The sequence below is a fragment of the Zonotrichia albicollis genome, chromosome 22 (assembly GCF_047830755.1).
Source record: "Zonotrichia albicollis isolate bZonAlb1 chromosome 22, bZonAlb1.hap1, whole genome shotgun sequence".
NCBI lineage: Eukaryota > Metazoa > Chordata > Aves > Passeriformes > Passerellidae > Zonotrichia > Zonotrichia albicollis.
The window spans coordinates 7335119-7351344 of record NC_133840.1 but is presented as its reverse complement, the minus strand read 5'-3'; the positions used below and the strand labels follow the sequence as shown (position 1 = coordinate 7351344).

At 56.5% G+C, this 16226-nt stretch overlaps 1 protein-coding gene across 1 annotated transcript; it reads left to right on the top strand.

Annotated features, from left to right (window-relative positions):
* The first annotated feature begins 12268 nt into the window (after positions 1–12268).
* Positions 12269–14485, top strand: LOC141731413 (serine/threonine-protein kinase pim-3-like). Its single transcript, XM_074556984.1, has 2 exons — positions 12269–12440; positions 12739–14485. The coding sequence occupies exons 1-2, from the start codon at positions 12272–12274 to the stop codon at positions 12840–12842; spliced, it is 273 nt and encodes a 90-aa protein (XP_074413085.1). The 5' UTR covers positions 12269–12271; the 3' UTR covers positions 12843–14485.
* Positions 14486–16226: the final 1741 nt, after the last annotated feature.

Genomic DNA, 16226 nt, shown 5'->3' with positions numbered 1-16226 from the left:
CAAAGGCCAGATGAGCATGGGGAAGCCCCCCCGTCCCCCCAAAAGAGAGGAGGAGGGGGAACCTCTTGCCCCGCCCCAGGCAAAGTAAGGACAAACGCAGACCCACTCCAGCCATCCCCGAAAAGGGAACTTAGATGATTTCCTTATAGGAAATCCTTACTTCACATATAAGGAAACAGGGCTATATTTACATTTCAGTGACATCTTTACAAAGCTAAGTGCATTTAAATTTGAATTCTACCCCTTTATTCTCAAGCAGCACATTCATTTGTCTTCAAGTACACAGGTAGCAAAGTGATGACAGGCAACACTAGGAGATCGCATTGATACTGTCACAGTGACTCCCAGCTTGCTTCACCAGATCCTGTCTGCTGTTTTTTGCTGCCCAGTGAAGAAGTTATATTTTCTTTGTCTAGTTGTCAAACATCATATCCTGCTTCTACCAGTCCTTCACATTGCTCTGGCATTTCATCCCTTAAATGAGAAAAAAATAGTCAATTGACTTATCATTTCTTCAATATTCCCCAGTCTGGAGACAGTTGCATCCTAAAGAAAAAATACATCTCAGTAAGCATCACCCAGCAGTTCCTACTTTAGCAAATTCCACATTGCATTAAATGGAAGTCTTATCAAAAGAGTGGAGCTGTGCATTGAGGAGTAGAATTGTCTACTTAAAAAAAATTGCTGGAAATTTTTTTGTTTACAATAGCAACTGTAAGTGATTTTTCTTCTTCCATTAGAGGGAGAAAATGAAACTGGAAAGATTTCCTTTGCAAAACTATCCATCCTCGATCACATTTCAGGACGCTCCCATCTATTTCAACACTCTGCCCACTCAGAACATGAACTTCCTGTGTAGCCATGACAATATTACAGGTGCAGACTTCTTTAGTAACGGCATATGAGCCTGGCAGACTTGATCTCCACGGGCACAATGCCTGCTGAGCCCATGAGGTCCATGAGGCCCATGGCAATGGCCTTTACACTCTTGGTCAACAAAACCATTGTTAACCGTCGTTATTTGTTGGCTGCACAGCCCACACACCTCCCTCCTCACCAGAAGCACTCACTGTGCCTGTCAGGTCCTGTAAATACAAACAAAGATGGTCATTCCAAGCACAGTTTCTCTCATCCTGGAGAAAAGGAGGCTCAGATGGGACCTTCTCTCTCCCCACAATTCCCTGAAAGGAGCAGTGCCACCTCCTTGCTGGCCCAATTCCCACAGGAGTTCAAGGCCCTTTGGGAGCATTTCCACCCCCAGCCAGTGCCCAATATCCCCTCATGATGACCAACAGGGTGACGAGGAGCCGCCATTTTAGGGCAAACCGTGAGGGGGAAATGGCCACCTCCAAAGGAACGGGGATAGAGTGGGGAAACACCCACAGGAGCCAAACTCCCAGAAGCTTCCCATGTGAGGTGGGACCCTGGCAGCCCCCGAGTGACACAATCTCCTCTGGCCTCAGCACAAACCATGGACTGACTGGACACCTCCAGCTCTCAGGGGCTCCGGGCCCAGGCAGAGCGGGACGGGGCCTGTGGTCACCGGCAGCCCGGGGCTGTGGGGACACGGGGACCTCCTGCTCCTGGAGGAAACGTGCCGTGGCCCTTGGAGAACTGGCAGTCACCGCCCACAGGATGTTGGAAAAGGGATAATGATCACTCCCAGCTCAGCCTCCAGAGCGGGGCTGACACTCAGAGCTCTCACCATCCCCTCATGGTGGGGGCCTGCCTGGAAGGATCATGGCTCAGCTCAGGCCTTCAGGCAGAGACTTGGAGACACATTCTAGGTACAAAACGGTTGGAGCCCTCATAAAAGGGAGGAAAAATGAAAGAGCAGGGGCACTTATGTAAAAAAACCATATCTTTTTCCCAAACCCAGTGTTGGTAGGCCAGGGCAATAGACAGAACTTGGCACAGGTTTGTAGCTGGCACCAGCCCAAAGGGCCAGGGCAGGCACCCTAGTGCTCTCCTGTGACCACACTGCTGACTGCAATTTCCATCTCCACCAGTTGTTTGTAAGGCAGAGGAATGTAGTGGTGGGGAACAAAGTGACATAGACCCCCTTATGCATCCCTAGGAGATGGCTTTATTGTAAAAATCTTCCCCTTTTTATATCTTTGAGGTGGGTTTCAGTGCTGGTCAAAGGCCAGTGCATCCACTAGAATATACTTATTCATTTTCTGCTGTGAGATAGGATTAGGAAGAGGTCAAAGCAGGTTCAAAACTTTAAAAGGATGTAAAGAGAGCTTTATTAACAGTAACTAAAAGAAAGATAAATGGGAATCAGAAGAAAACCTTTAGAACACTTCTCCACCCCCTCACAAGCTTTCTTTCCCCCTCACAACATACAGAAAGAAATTAGTCAGGTAATCACTTCTAGAATAGTCTTTCTGCAGTTCACTTAGGGAGAGGAGTCCCTCCAGTAAATTTATGGAGACTACTCCATGAGAAAACTTCAATTTCCATGAATAGCAGCTGCCTGGGAATCTGAAGTCCTTCCCATTTCCACTGCTATTTCCACAGCTCTGTTTAGGGGCCATGTCAAGTTATGGGGTGCTATTTTAGGGATGAATTGTACAAAAATGAACATTGTCTTGATATCTGTCTCTGAGATCATCTTCATCTCTGGGTACAGAAGCCTTCTTCTTCTCTCCCTGGGGGAACAGGGTCTTCATCACAGTTCTTCCTCTTTTCAAACTTCTTATTAAATTCATAGCTCTTTCAATATTTGCCTGCTTCAACACAGCTTTGAACAATCCGTCCCCCCATAATTCTTCAATGCGTTATTAGGGGGAAAAAATTGATGGATTAATTAAATTCTTCTCCATAGCTTTACAAGAGAATTTCAATCCCAAGATCAAGGCATCTCTTTATCCCTCCCATCCAGTACATTACTTCCTCTTCACTGACCTTGCTGTCTTCATGTTGCTTCTCTATGTGCCGGCACTTTATCCTTATCTCTCACACAAGGGAGGATTTGAATCAAGGGAAGAGGGTCCAGCCCCGCAGCCACCTGACCTGGCCCCTGTTACATCTTTCCCGGCCAGAAAAGAATGAGGGATGTCCTCGGATTTTTCATTTTTTACATAGGTGTTCATCTTTCTCAGTGGTTTAACACTGAGTTTAACTTTGGGATTGTCAATTCCCAAAGCTATTTCCTGCTCAGGTTTTTCTGGTCAGACACAGAGAAAACTGCTAGCAGCTTCTCTTTGCATCACTTCTGTAAGTGCCTGCCATGCAAAACTACCTCAACATTTCAATTTCAACCTTTTGAAAAATGCATATTATATGACTGGCTTTTCGCAAATATTAAAATTAATACTATATGTATTATGTCGGAAATTTATGCTGTATTAATCTCTTCTAAGTAAATATAGTTTTTAGGCTATAGTATTATACTAAAATAGAAACTATGCTATGTAAGATATTCTTTGTGACTGACTTGAGGAACAGATAAGAAATCAAAAATTCTTTGCCAGGAGATAATATCAAGACACCAAGATGCTAAGAGAAAAATTATTGCCTCTTTATCGGGACAACTCAGAGACTTCAAGGGACCAAAGTGATTGATTTATGAGATGAGAGGGGGAAGTAGACATTAAGCAGAAACACCCTTAGTTTTGAAAGACATGTTTAAATCATGTATGAGATATCTAAAGATGCAATAGGCTATTGCTTTTAAGGGTTAGTCCTTTGTTAGCAAAAGATGCTTTTGTGGCAGGGCAACAGCGCATAAACATCCGTAATTCTTTCCTTTTAATTGTCCTAAATTTGATTGTCCAATTTGTTATTGCCCTAATTTGCATTATTATTTTTATTACTCTTTTCTTCCTATTAAACTTCTAAATTTTTGACACAAGTGTATGGCATAATTCACAAAGCTGACATAACTGAAACCAAACCAAGACTTCACGGAACTTAACAGAAAGAAGGCACCCATTGCCTGACTCAGCTGCCATGCTGCTGTCCATGTGCCCTACCATCCAATCACCTATCTGCTTACATGCAGTCCACGTGGCCTTTCAGCCAATCAGCATCTTGGTCATGCACTGTCCACGCAGTCCTTCAGCCAATCAGCTTCGTGCTCACATGCTGTCCACGCATCCGGTCAGCCAATCAGCTTCCTGTGCATGCACTTGCTATGTGTTCCTCCAGCCAATCACAATCTCAGTTACAACTGACTCTCTGCTCACTCCCAAGGGCCTCTCACTATTCAACCGATGCCCAACCGGCCACCCTGAGCTGTGCCTTGCCCATGGGACCTTCCGGTAAGCATAAGCCTGAACAACTTCAATAAGGTTGACCTCATATCCTACAGAGGAAGATATTTTCGGGGGACAATGAGCCCAGCACCATGGGAATGACTCCAAAAACCTCAACATTTCCCATAGGCTCCATGCCTATGACTGACGACGCTGCAGTCCCAGCAGGTCAAATGCCCAGCCCTGCTTCCTTTTTCAGGGGAAGAAAGAGGAACAATTTTGCCAGGGCTCAACCTGTAATGACATTTTCCCACTTCTCATTGATCTACAGCTTTGGAGAGGAGCAAGGTCTCTCTTCCTGCCACCTGGTGGCCCTTGGAATGCACACCCAGGCCCTTGCGGCACTTCAGGTGACTCCAAGTTGCTTTGTCAGTTTGAAAGGGCAGCTGTTGTTTCACTGTTGCATTTCTTGCCTTGCTGAAGCCACTCCTACCAGTACTACAGCCGGAGCTTGAAGACACAAAACCACCTACATGGAGGAAAAGGCATCAAAACCTTGACAAAGGCAGGAGGGAACACTCTGATTTCCCCTTTTCCCAAGAGGTTTCTTTAGCCGGAGTTGCTAACAAGGACCAGACGTGACAGCGCGCAAAGGGTGGGCGGCTGGTTTATTTTTTCAGCCCTCGGTCCTGCGTGGGACTCGGTGCCTGGGTGCTGCAGGGGCTCCAGCCTGGGAATCAAAGGCGCCCGCCCCACAGCCAAGGGTGGCGCCAGATGTCCTCCAGCTCGGCCCGCTCCACGGGGTGCTTGCCCAAACACCAGCGGATCAGGTGTTGGCACTCTGGGGAGAGAAGGCAGAAAGCGCCGCTCACTGGCACCAGCCTCCTGCCCGGCCGCTCCCGGCAGTGCCTGCAGGAGCCAGGCCAGGCTGCGAGTGCTCAGAGCTGCCCTCGGCGGGACAGCGGCACGGCAGGACACGGCCACCTCCTCCAGCCCGGCGTGCCACCCGCAGCCCCTCACGGGCCCCCTCCTGGTGCCGGCCCTCGAGGGCACAGCGAGCTCCCGCCCAGCTGCGGCAGGGCCGGGCCGGGCTGCGCGCTGCCGTCTGCCAAAGCCGCCTTCTTGAGGCCCACACCAACCTGGAGACACCTGCTGCCAGAAGAAGAGCTGCCCCGACACGGTGTCATGGTCGTTGCGGAAGGGGAAGCACCCGCAGACCATGACATAGAGCAGCACGCCCAGGGACCAGACGGTGGCCGGCTCCTGGCGGTAGAAGCCCAGGCAGAGCCACTCGGGCGGGCAGTACATGCGTGTTCCTAGGGGAGACAGGCGGCGCTGGCCGGGCGCAGGCTGCTGCCTTCCAGAGCCTGGCGCCGGCCTCCTGCCAGAGGCAGGGCCTGCACCGGCGGCCACAACTTCCCCCAAGGCCACCCCGCACCCCCAGACAATTGCCCAAAGCCAGGAAACCGCTCTGCAAGGCAGGGAAGGCCAGAAGAGCAGCCCAAGCCCAAGCAGGCCTGCCAAGCCCAGGGGCCGGGGCCTGGCTTCTGCAGACCCGCGCTGTCGGCAGGGCCAGCAGCGGCTCCTGGGGCACAGCACCTGCCCCGGGGCACAGGGCAGCCGGCAGCCGGCTGAATGCCGCAGCCACAGCCCAGGGGGGAATGGCTCAGTGCAGGGCCTGGCAGCGGGAGCAGGGCCCGTGACGTGGACTCACCGGCAAATTCCCTGCAGGGGTGATCGTGGAAGAACGTGCCGCATCCGAAGTCAATGAGCTTCAGGCTGCCACTGAGCGGGTCCACGAGGAGGTTCTCGGCCTTGATGTCGCCATGCCAGACGCCGCAGGCGGTGCAGTGCCACACGGCCTCCAGCACCTGCCGGAAAAGCCAGCGCGCCGCCTCCTCGCTCAGGAGCTGCTGCTCCTGCAGCAGCTCCAGCAGATCCCGCGATCGCTCCGGACGCTCCAGGACCAGAACGAAGCTGTCAGGCAGCTCGAACCAGTCCAGGAGCCGGATGATGCTGTGGCAGCCGGAGCCCACCTTCTCCATCAGCACGATCTCCATCGGAACACGGGTGCCGTCGGGCTGGGAAGACGAGACATTGCCTGCGCCAGGCCTGGTGCTGCCCTGTGCCTCCATTGCCCCCTGCCTGGCATGCCCCGGTGCCCCCTCGGGCAGCCTCCGTGCTGCTCGGGATCCCTCCCGCCCAGGGCACGCTTGGCAACTGCCCCCTGCCTGGAGCCAGCCCCGGCCTTCGGCATGCCCGGCCCCCGCCGTGCTCCGCCTCGCACGCTGAGCCCACGCCCGCTGCCCCCGCCATGCCCCGGGGCCCTCCCTCGGGGCCCGGCCTTACACCTGCCCGCCCCGGCCCGCTCCGGCCCGCTGGCCCCGCTCACTCACCCGCTCGTCCCAGCGCAGGACGCTCTCCCGGGCCACGCGCTTGATGGCCACCTGCAAGCCATGGACACACGGGGGCTGAGCTCCAGCCCTGCCCAGCCCCGGCGCCGAGCCTCCGGCCCCGCCCGCCCGTGCCGCCCACTTACCGGGCTGCCGTCCGAGAGGCGGCTCCCCGCGAAAACGGTGCCGAAGCCACCGCTGCCCAGCTGCGGGCCCAGCTGGTACAGCTCCTGCAGCTCCTTCTTTTGCCCTGCAAAAGGCCGAGAGCGAGCCGTCAGCCCTGCGCCCAGGAACCCCCCCAGTGCCCGCCAGGCCAGGGCCCGGGCCCCCGCGGGCCGCGCTGCTCTCACCTGCTCCCTGCTGCGCGCCGGGCAGCGGCCACCGCCCTGCAGCCGTCGGGCTGGCGAGCGGCACGGCCGGGCCCGGGCAGCGCGCACAGGCGGCTGCAGGAGCCCCGCTGCAGCGGGACACGGCGGCACCGTCGCTGGCCCCGGCCTCCGGGCCTGCACTCCGCTCTTGTGCACGGCCGGGGCTGCAGCCCGAGCTGTCGCGCAGGGGGGTCCCAGGAGCAGCTGCAAACCACGAAGGGATTTTTTTGAAGCCACCAGAGCCACTGAGAACAGCCAGAGACTAGGCTGCTCTCAGAGGCCCTGACCTGGCCGGGCCAGGGAATGGCCCTCAAGAGCCCCAGGGGAGCCGCAGACTCACCTTCTGTTAGGGCCTCCTTGGGAGTCGGTGGCTGTCTCGGAGCAGCTTCCTCGAGATGGAGGTGCCCAGGTGTCTCGAGGGGCGTCTCCTCCACCAGGCACAGGCCGTTGCCCGCTGCCACAGCGTCCTGGCAGCTGTGGACCGACAACTGCCGGCTGTAGGACGCTTGCTGCTCCTGAGCCACCTGCTCCTGAGATGGCTCCCCTGCATCGGGCTGGGCTCCCACTTGGACTCCCGGGCTTTCCCTGGCCACCACAACGCTCAGGGTTGTGCCCGTGATGTCCATGAGTCCAAGGGAGCCGGGAGACCTGTCCACGGGCTCTGCACCTGCTGCAGGCTGACAGGTCTCACTGAGCCTCTCTGAGGGATGGAGGCTGTCAGAGATAGCCGAGGCTCCTGGCAGGATGGAGGTTCTCTGACAGCCTGAGCTTCTTGCATGGATGGCCGGTGTCTGCTGCTGTGCCATCCTTGCAAGGCTCGAGGCTCTCCCAGGGATGGTGACTCTTCCTGGGAGCTGCCTCCTCATGGGATGGCGGCGCCTGGGGGAGCGGGACGAGCCACAGCAGGGCAGGTGGCCTCGCCTCACCAGCTCCCGCAGCTCTTTCCTCAGGGCCCGCCACATCCCAGAGTAGAGCGGCTCAGATGTCCCATTGCCAGCCCAGAGCAAGGCCATCAGTTCCTGCAGCTGTCGGGCCACTGCCACGCAGGGGCCGCAGCTGCAGGAGCTGCCCAGGGGGCTGGCGGGAGCACCTGGCCGCTTGCGAGGGGTGGCCCGAGGCCTGCAGGGCCTGGCAGCCGCAGGGGCTGCCCGGTTCCTGCGTGAGCCTCTGGGCCGGACCCCGGGGCGCTCGCGCCTCTTTGCTGTCCTTGGCTGCCGCCTCCATGGCTGCCAGTGGCCAAGGGCCCAGCAGACAGCCACAGTGGCCAGCAGCAGGACAAGCACAGTCATTAGGACCTCACCGTCACCCATGGCTCCGGCACGTCCCATCGCGACTGCACTGGCGGCTGCGGGGGCTGCCCCGGCTTATATAGGCCTGAGGATGTCACAGTGCTGTGGCCAGGACAGTGTGTGACATCACAGACTGGCCCTGCCCCAGGGATCAGGAGAACAGGCTCATCCCTGAAGATGGGCATGGCCAGAAAACGCCTGGAGGTACAGACCTAAGGCTGGAGCTCAGCCTGTTGGGGTCAGTTATACCCTGGAGCTAGTGGCAGCTCGTCAGAAATTCTGCTGGTACCGCCAGTGTCAAGCCCATGGCTCCCAGGATGTTTCAGTTGTATCAACTTCACACAAACTCTATTCTTTGCCTGTGAAGATCCTCCAGAGACAAAGGGAGTTGAACTTCCCTTGTCTCTGGGCAGCTCTCCTGAAATGGCTGTCGTGGGCTAGAATTGTTTTTTGTTAGCAGCTCGCCAACTTCTGGACGCCTCTCTTCTAAATAAATCAGGATTTTCCAAAGAGTTCTTATGGTGCTCCCACTTCTCTGGTTTTGACTGTGACAGGGTTCATTTTTTCCCAATCGCTGGCACATGGTGGGTTTGGATTCAAGGTTGCAATGGTGTGGATCAATCAGGTCCACACCATTGGTGTGGTTTGCTTTCTTCTGACTAGGCCTTGCCCCCTTCATGGATTTTGCAGTGTTCTTTGGTGCAATCAATGTTTTCTACTGGGGAGGGATGAGTGTTGAAGATAGAGGCAAAGAATGCATTAAAGAGCTGTACCATGTCTCTGTCCCTGTTTGTGAGGTGACCATCCACCTCCTGAATGGGACAATATTATTTCTGCAATGTTTTTTTTCTTTAATATATTTAAAATTATTTTAAAATTTTAAACTTTAAATTATTTTAAATTTAAAAAAATCTTTTTATTGTGCCCCACATTTCTGTCTACTTTCATCTCCAGCTGAGCTTTCACTGCACCAGATTTCTCCCTACAGTGGCAAGAGGCATCTTCTTCTCCTGACCTTGATTCCACTGGGCACACAGCTTCCTTTTCCATACTCTTTCCCAGAAATGATGCCTCTTCAGGCAAGCCAGCTTTCTAACTTGCCTCTTGGTTTCTGACACTTGGGAGTTGCCTGTTCCTGTGACCTTATGAGGTGATTTTTCAAGTGACCAGCACTGATGGACCCCAGCACCTGCAAAAATATTTTCCCTGGGAACCTTGCTTACCAGTTCCGTGAGCAGTCTGAAGTCTGCTCTCCTCATGCCCCAAGCTGAGGTTTTGCTGGCCCTTTTCATATTGTCACAGGTTTGAAACTCAATTTATGTGTGGTTGCTGTGGCCAAGATGGCTGCCAATCCCTGAGGGCAGGTGGAGCTCAGATTGCAGCCTGGCTCTAGGGGGGCTGAGCTGGAGAGTCCTGAGATCTAGGGGGACCCCTTTAACTGGGGGGAGGCTCCCTGGGCAAGAAGAAGGGTCTGGCATGAGCCACGAGTGCCCTGGCCAAGGGACAGTAGCGAGGACGTGTCCACAGCGGATGGTGTCTGGAGGAGCTGTGGGCAGGAGTGGCTGTGGGGCTGAGCTCAGAGAGGCTGTTTACCCTGCCCAGCAGGCAGAAAGCCCCTGGCACACAGCAGAGCCGAGTTTCTGCACACCAGGAACAGCTCCCTCCCTCACCAGGGCTCCCAGCCTCCCACAAAGGTTGGTTATGCCATGGGTGCTGCCAAGGACCCTCCCCATGGGAACAGGACTGGATACCCCAGAAAGGAGGGTGCTTTGTGGTTTCTGAGGCACTAACCCTGGGTCTAACCCTAACCCTAATCCTAGGCAGTAAAAGCAGCCCTGGGCTAAGGCTGATTCCAAGAAAAAGCCATGGAGGCAGCCGTGTTTTGTGTTCCCCTTGGGATTTTGCAGCTGCAGTGTGCCTGGAGCTCTGGGCTTTGTGGTTTTTGGAACCCTAGCCCCAGAGGCAAAGCCAGCGCAGGGGAGAATGAGTGGGATGAGAGAGCCACGTCTACCCCTCCTGACCCACACAGGGATCAGGGACCTTCCTGGCACAGATCCAGGAGGATATCCTTGCCTGGGATGGGTGCCAATGAGAACCAGGAGGGATCAGTGTCCATCTCTGTGTCCAGGGACACCCTGTGCCATTTTCCCCACAGCTTAGATTTTCAGGAAGATGGCCACCAATGGAATTTTCTTCCAAGAATTTGCTGTGGAGCTTATTTCTCTTTTTCCTCTTTCTGAGCTCCTGTAAACATGGCACAGAGCTGGAAGGGGAACAGTGAGGGGGCAGAACACACAACTGGGAAACTTGAAGGTTTCTGTGAGTCTGGCACCCTGCTTTCCTTGTCTCCCTTTCATGTAGGCATGGGCTGGGACAGAGCATCTTTCCCGAGGGGTCATGGGTGCCCTGGATCCCTGCCCTGAAAGCGAAGGGCAACACCGACCATCTCTACCCTGCCCCACGCAGCCAGGGTGTCCCACAGAGCTCCTCCAAAGCCCTGCTCTAGGCCACCAGGGCGTTAATGAGTGAGGTATTAATGAGGGAAGAACTAAGGGCATTAATTGCAGAGGGGAGGGCGGGAGCCGCTCCGAGCTGAGGGGGGCGGGGCCAGCGCTGAAGGGGAAAAGGGCGGGAAAAGGCTCGGGGCTGCTGAGGGGAAAAGTCGGGAAGGAGGGATCAAAGGGAGACGCAAGAGCTCTTGGCAGCCTGAAACCGCTAATGCTGGCTGGGGAAAGCTCAACACACTGTCCCCTGCGTACCCCAGCCCCTTACAAAGGCTACAATACAGGGAAAATAGTGCTGTGGACGCAAGGAATCAGAAGCAGGATCTGGGTGGACAGTGTCCCTCACGGGATGAACTTCAATGGAACCCAGCAAGGCTGGGGCAGGAAGGTCAGACCCAGCAGAGAAGGGAGATCCTCACTCCATGCCAAGGCTCAGGGCAGCCCTATCCCGGGAAGTGCAGAGGCAGCGGATCCGTGAGCTGCTGCACGTTTGCGCTGCCCTCAGTCAGCCCGGAACACCCTCATTGCTGGGGGAGCTGATGGCACTGGGGAGTGGGAGAAGGAAAGAAGCAGAACACAAGGATCTGTCCTACACCCACATGGACTGCGATGCTGTGTTCATGGGCTGCACCAAATGGCTGTCATGTTGGGAACACAACCAGAAACCTCCATCAACATCCTAATTTACCGCTCCAGAAAAAAAAAATCCCAAACATTAATTCCAAGGGGGATAATTGAATATCTCCATGGCATCTAGAGATCCATTACCTAAAGGCAGTCATGAGTTTCCATCAGGTCTCCTCCCTCGGGACCAGTTAAAGAGGTACTGGGGTTAAATGCTTCCCTGTGTCTTCATTCTAGATCATCCCATTCTATGAGAGGCTCATTTGGTGAACAAAGTCATAACTTAATGTGAGGCTCTCAGGATTAGTGAGCTGTCTGATATGATCAGTTACAATTAAAGCTGTGACTCGCCAGTTTTGCAAACAATGACTTCCCTGGGTGCCAAAGGGCATCCAGCAGTGGAGGCATGGTGCCGTAAGGGACAGTGATCTTCCATTTGGAATTGCTTAGGACAATGTTCTTCCACGATCACCCCTGCAGGGAATTTGCCGGTGAGCGCACGACCCTGCTCCCGCTGCCAGGCCCTGCACTGAGCAATTAGCCCCTGGGCTGTGGCTGCGGCATTCAGCCGGCTGCCGGCTGCCCTGTGCCCCGGGGCAGGTGCTGTGCCCCAGGAGCCGCTGCTGGCCCTGCCGACAGCGCGGGTCTGCAGAAGCCAGGCCCCGGCCCCTGGGCTTGGCAGGCCTGCTTGGGCTTGGGCTGCTCTTCTGGCCTTCCCTGCCTTGCAGAGCGGTTTCCTGGCTTTGGGCAATTGTCTGGGGGTGCGGGGTGGCCTTGGGGGAAGTTGTGGCCGCCGGTGCAGGCCCTGCCTCTGGCAGGAGGCCGGCGCCAGGCTCTGGAAGGCAGCAGCCTGCGCCCGGCCAGCGCCGCCTGTCTCCCCTAGGAACACGCATGTACTGCCCGCCCGAGTGGCTCTGCCTGGGCTTCTACCGCCAGGAACCGGCCACCGTCTGGTCCCTGGGCGTGCTGCTCTATGTCATGGTCTGCGGGTGCTTCCCCTTCCGCAACGACCATGACACCGTGTCGGGGCAGCTCTTCTTCTGGCGGCAGGTGTCTCCAGGTTGGTGTGGGCCTCAAGAAGGCGGCTTTGGCAGACGGCAGCGCGCAGCCCGGCCCGGCCCTGCCGCAGCTGGGCGGGAGCTCGCTGTGCCCTCGAGGGCCGGCACCAGGAGGGGGCCCGTGAGGGGCTGCGGGTGGCACGCCGGGCTGGAGGAGGTGGCCGTGTCCTGCCGTGCCGCTGTCCCGCCGAGGGCAGCTCTGAGCACTCGCAGCCTGGCCCGGCTCCTGCAGGCACTGCCGGGAGCGGCCGGGCAGGAGGCTGGTGCCAGTGAGCGGCGCTTTCTGCCTTCTCTCCCCAGAGTGCCAACACCTGATCCGCTGGTGTTTGGGCAAGCACCCCGTGGAGCGGGCCGAGCTGGAGGACATCTGGCGCCACCCTTGGCTGTGGGGCGGGCGCCTTTGATTCCCAGGCTGGAGCCCCTGCAGCACCCAGGCACCGAGTCCCACGCAGGACCGAGGGCTGAAAAAATAAACCAGCCGCCCACCCTTTGCGCGCTGTCACGTCTGGTCCTTGTTAGCAACTCCGGCTAAAGAAACCTCTTGGGAAAAGGGGAAATCAGAGTGTTCCCTCCTGCCTTTGTCAAGGTTTTGATGCCTTTTCCTCCATGTAGGTGGTTTTGTGTCTTCAAGCTCCGGCTGTAGTACTGGTAGGAGTGGCTTCAGCAAGGCAAGAAATGCAACAGTGAAACAACAGCTGCCCTTTCAAACTGACAAAGCAACTTGGAGTCACCTGAAGTGCCGCAAGGGCCTGGGTGTGCATTCCAAGGGCCACCAGGTGGCAGGAAGAGAGACCTTGCTCCTCTCCAAAGCTGTAGATCAATGAGAAGTGGGAAAATGTCATTACAGGTTGAGCCCTGGCAAAATTGTTCCTCTTTCTTCCCCTGAAAAAGGAAGCAGGGCTGGGCATTTGACCTGCTGGGACTGCAGCGTCGTCAGTCATAGGCATGGAGCCTATGGGAAATGTTGAGGTTTTTGGAGTCATTCCCATGGTGCTGGGCTCATTGTAGCCCCTGAAAACAAGATCACGGTTGGCCCTAAAATGGCGGCTCCTCGTCACCCTGTTGGTCATCATGAGGGGACATTGGGCACTGGCTGGGGGTGGAAATGCTCCCAAAGGGCCTTGAACTCCTGTGGGAATTGGGCCAGCAAGGAGGTGGCACTGCTCCTTTCAGGGAATTGTGGGGAGAGAGAAGGTCCCATCTGAGCCTCCTTTTCTCCAGGATGAGAGAAACTGTGCTTGGAATGACCATCTTTGTTTGTATTTACAGGACCTGACAGGCACAGTGAGTGCTTCTGGTGAGGAGGGAGGTGTGTGGGCTGTGCAGCCAACAAATAACGACAGTTAACAATGGTTTTGTTGACCAAGAGTGTAAAGGCCATTGCCATGGGCCTCATGGACCTCATGGGCTCAGCAGGCACAGTGCCCGTGGAGATCAAGTCTGCCAGGCTCTCCGTGGGTGTCTGACACTCAGCTCAGCCCTCCGTGGCTGTGCAGCCCCCCAGGGCCAGCAGGGCCCCGATGGCCAAAGCCATGCAAAGCATCCTCCCAGCACAGGCTGACCCACTGAGGGGGGCAGAATCCAGTGGCAGTTCAGCTCTCTGAGCCTCCTCTCTGCTTTTAGCCGATCCCAGTGCCCTTGTCCCACAGAGCCTGGCTCTGCCAAGTACCACTGCCTTCTCTGGGTGCTGGAGGGTGTCAAACAGTGGAGGCACAGTGCTGTGAGGGACAGTGATCTTTTATTTGGGATTGCTGGGGACAGCCTGGACCAGAATAACACCCGTGAGATGTGGCGTTGGATGGGAGTCATGCCGATATGTCCCAGTGGGATCCCCTTAAATCATGTAGCCAAGGTCCTGAAGGCGCAAGGAAGTCTCTGCTGGCTCAGTGTTCTCCAGCTGTATCTGACTTGTCAGGAAGGCCTTGGAACTTTCCAGGAAATTCTGTCCTTTCAATCAAAGCCTGATGGGATGAAACGTGGTGGGAAGATCATCGTGGGCACTGCCGGGAAGGGATGGAAAGACACAGCAGCGTCACACATGGGCAGCATGAGATACCAGATGGAAATTCCTCTCTACCTGCTTGGCTATCCCAATGCCATAGGGTCACCTGGCTCGTGGGTGCTGGGAAGGCAATGCAGGCTCTATTGGAGGATTTGAAGAGGAGTTTTGATTGTGTCCATCAGAGAATCCTTCTGGATTCTATCTCCATCAGGTGTGAGATGGGCAGGGACAGCGTGTGCTGGGTGAAGAGGTGATTGATGTACTGGTTTTCAATGGGATAGGATCCATTTTCTTCCCAGAGAGTGGCACAGAGCTGGGTTTGAATTCAGGATGGGACTGTACTGGATAGCACACAGATGGTTTGGATGTTGCTGAGCAGGGCTTGACCCATTAAGGCACTTCTCAGTATCCCACGGGCCAATCCATGTGCCGTGCTGTGCCAGCAAGGAGGTGACAGCATCACCGTTGCCCTCCTCATCCCTGTGTGCTGCTTAGACAAGAATCGTCCATCCACTGTGCTCCAGAGGGCCCCAAAATGCCCACAGGGAGCTCCATTTTCCCTCCTGTGGCCCTGGGGAGCCCTGGGGTGGGGCCGCTCTGTGATGTCACACACTGTCCTGGCCACAGCACTGTGACATCCTCAGGCCTATATAAGCCGGGGCAGCCCCCGCAGCCGCCAGTGCAGTCGCGATGGGACGTGCCGGAGCCATGGGTGACGGTGACCCTTTTGTGACTGCGCTTGTCCTGCTGCTGGCCACTGTGGCTGTCTGCTGGGCCCTTGGCCACTGGCAGCCATGGAGGCGGCAGCACAGGACAGCGAAGAGGCGCGAGCGCCCCGGGGTCCGGCCCAGAGGCTCACGCAGGAACCGGGCAGCCCCTGCGGCTGCCAGGCCCTGCAGGCCTCGGGCCACCCCTCGCAAGCGGCCAGGTGCTCCCGCCAGCCCCCTGGGCAGCTCCTGCAGCTGCGGCCCCTGCGTGGCAGTGGCCCGACAGCTGCAGGAACTGATGGCCTTGCTCTGGGCTGGCAATGGGACATCTGAGCCGCTCTACTCTGGGATGTGGCGGGCCCTGAGGAAAGAGCTGCGGGAGCTGGTGAGGCGAGGCCACCTGCCCTGCTGTGGCTCGTCCCGCTCCCCCAGGCGCCGCCATCCCATGAGGAGGCAGCTCCCAGGAAGAGTCACCATCCCTGGGAGAGCCTCGAGCCTTGCAAGGATGGCACAGCAGCAGACACCGGCCATCCATGCAAGAAGCTCAGGCTGTCAGAGAACCTCCATCCTGCCAGGAGCCTCGGCTATCTCTGACAGCCTCCATCCCTCAGAGAGGCTCAGTGAGACCTGTCAGCCTGCAGCAGGTGCAGAGCCCGTGGACAGGTCTCCCGGCTCCCTTGGACTCATGGACATCACGGGCACAACCCTGAGCGTTGTGGTGGCCAGGGAAAGCCCGGGAGTCCAAGTGGGAGCCCAGCCCGATGCAGGGGAGCCATCTCAGGAGCAGGTGGCTCAGGAGCAGCAAGCGTCCTACAGCCGGCAGTTGTCGGTCCACAGCTGCCAGGACGCTGTGGCAGCGGGCAACGGCCTGTGCCTGGTGGAGGAGACGCCCCTCGAGACACCTGGGCACCTCCATCTCGAGGAAGCTGCTCCGAGACAGCCACCGACTCCCAAGGAGGCCCTAACAGAAGGTGAGTCTGCGGCTCCCCTGGGGCTCTTGAGGGCCATTCCCTGGCCCGGCCAGGTCAGGGCCTCTGAGAGCAGCCTAGTCTCTGGCTGTTCTCAGTGGCTCTGGTGGC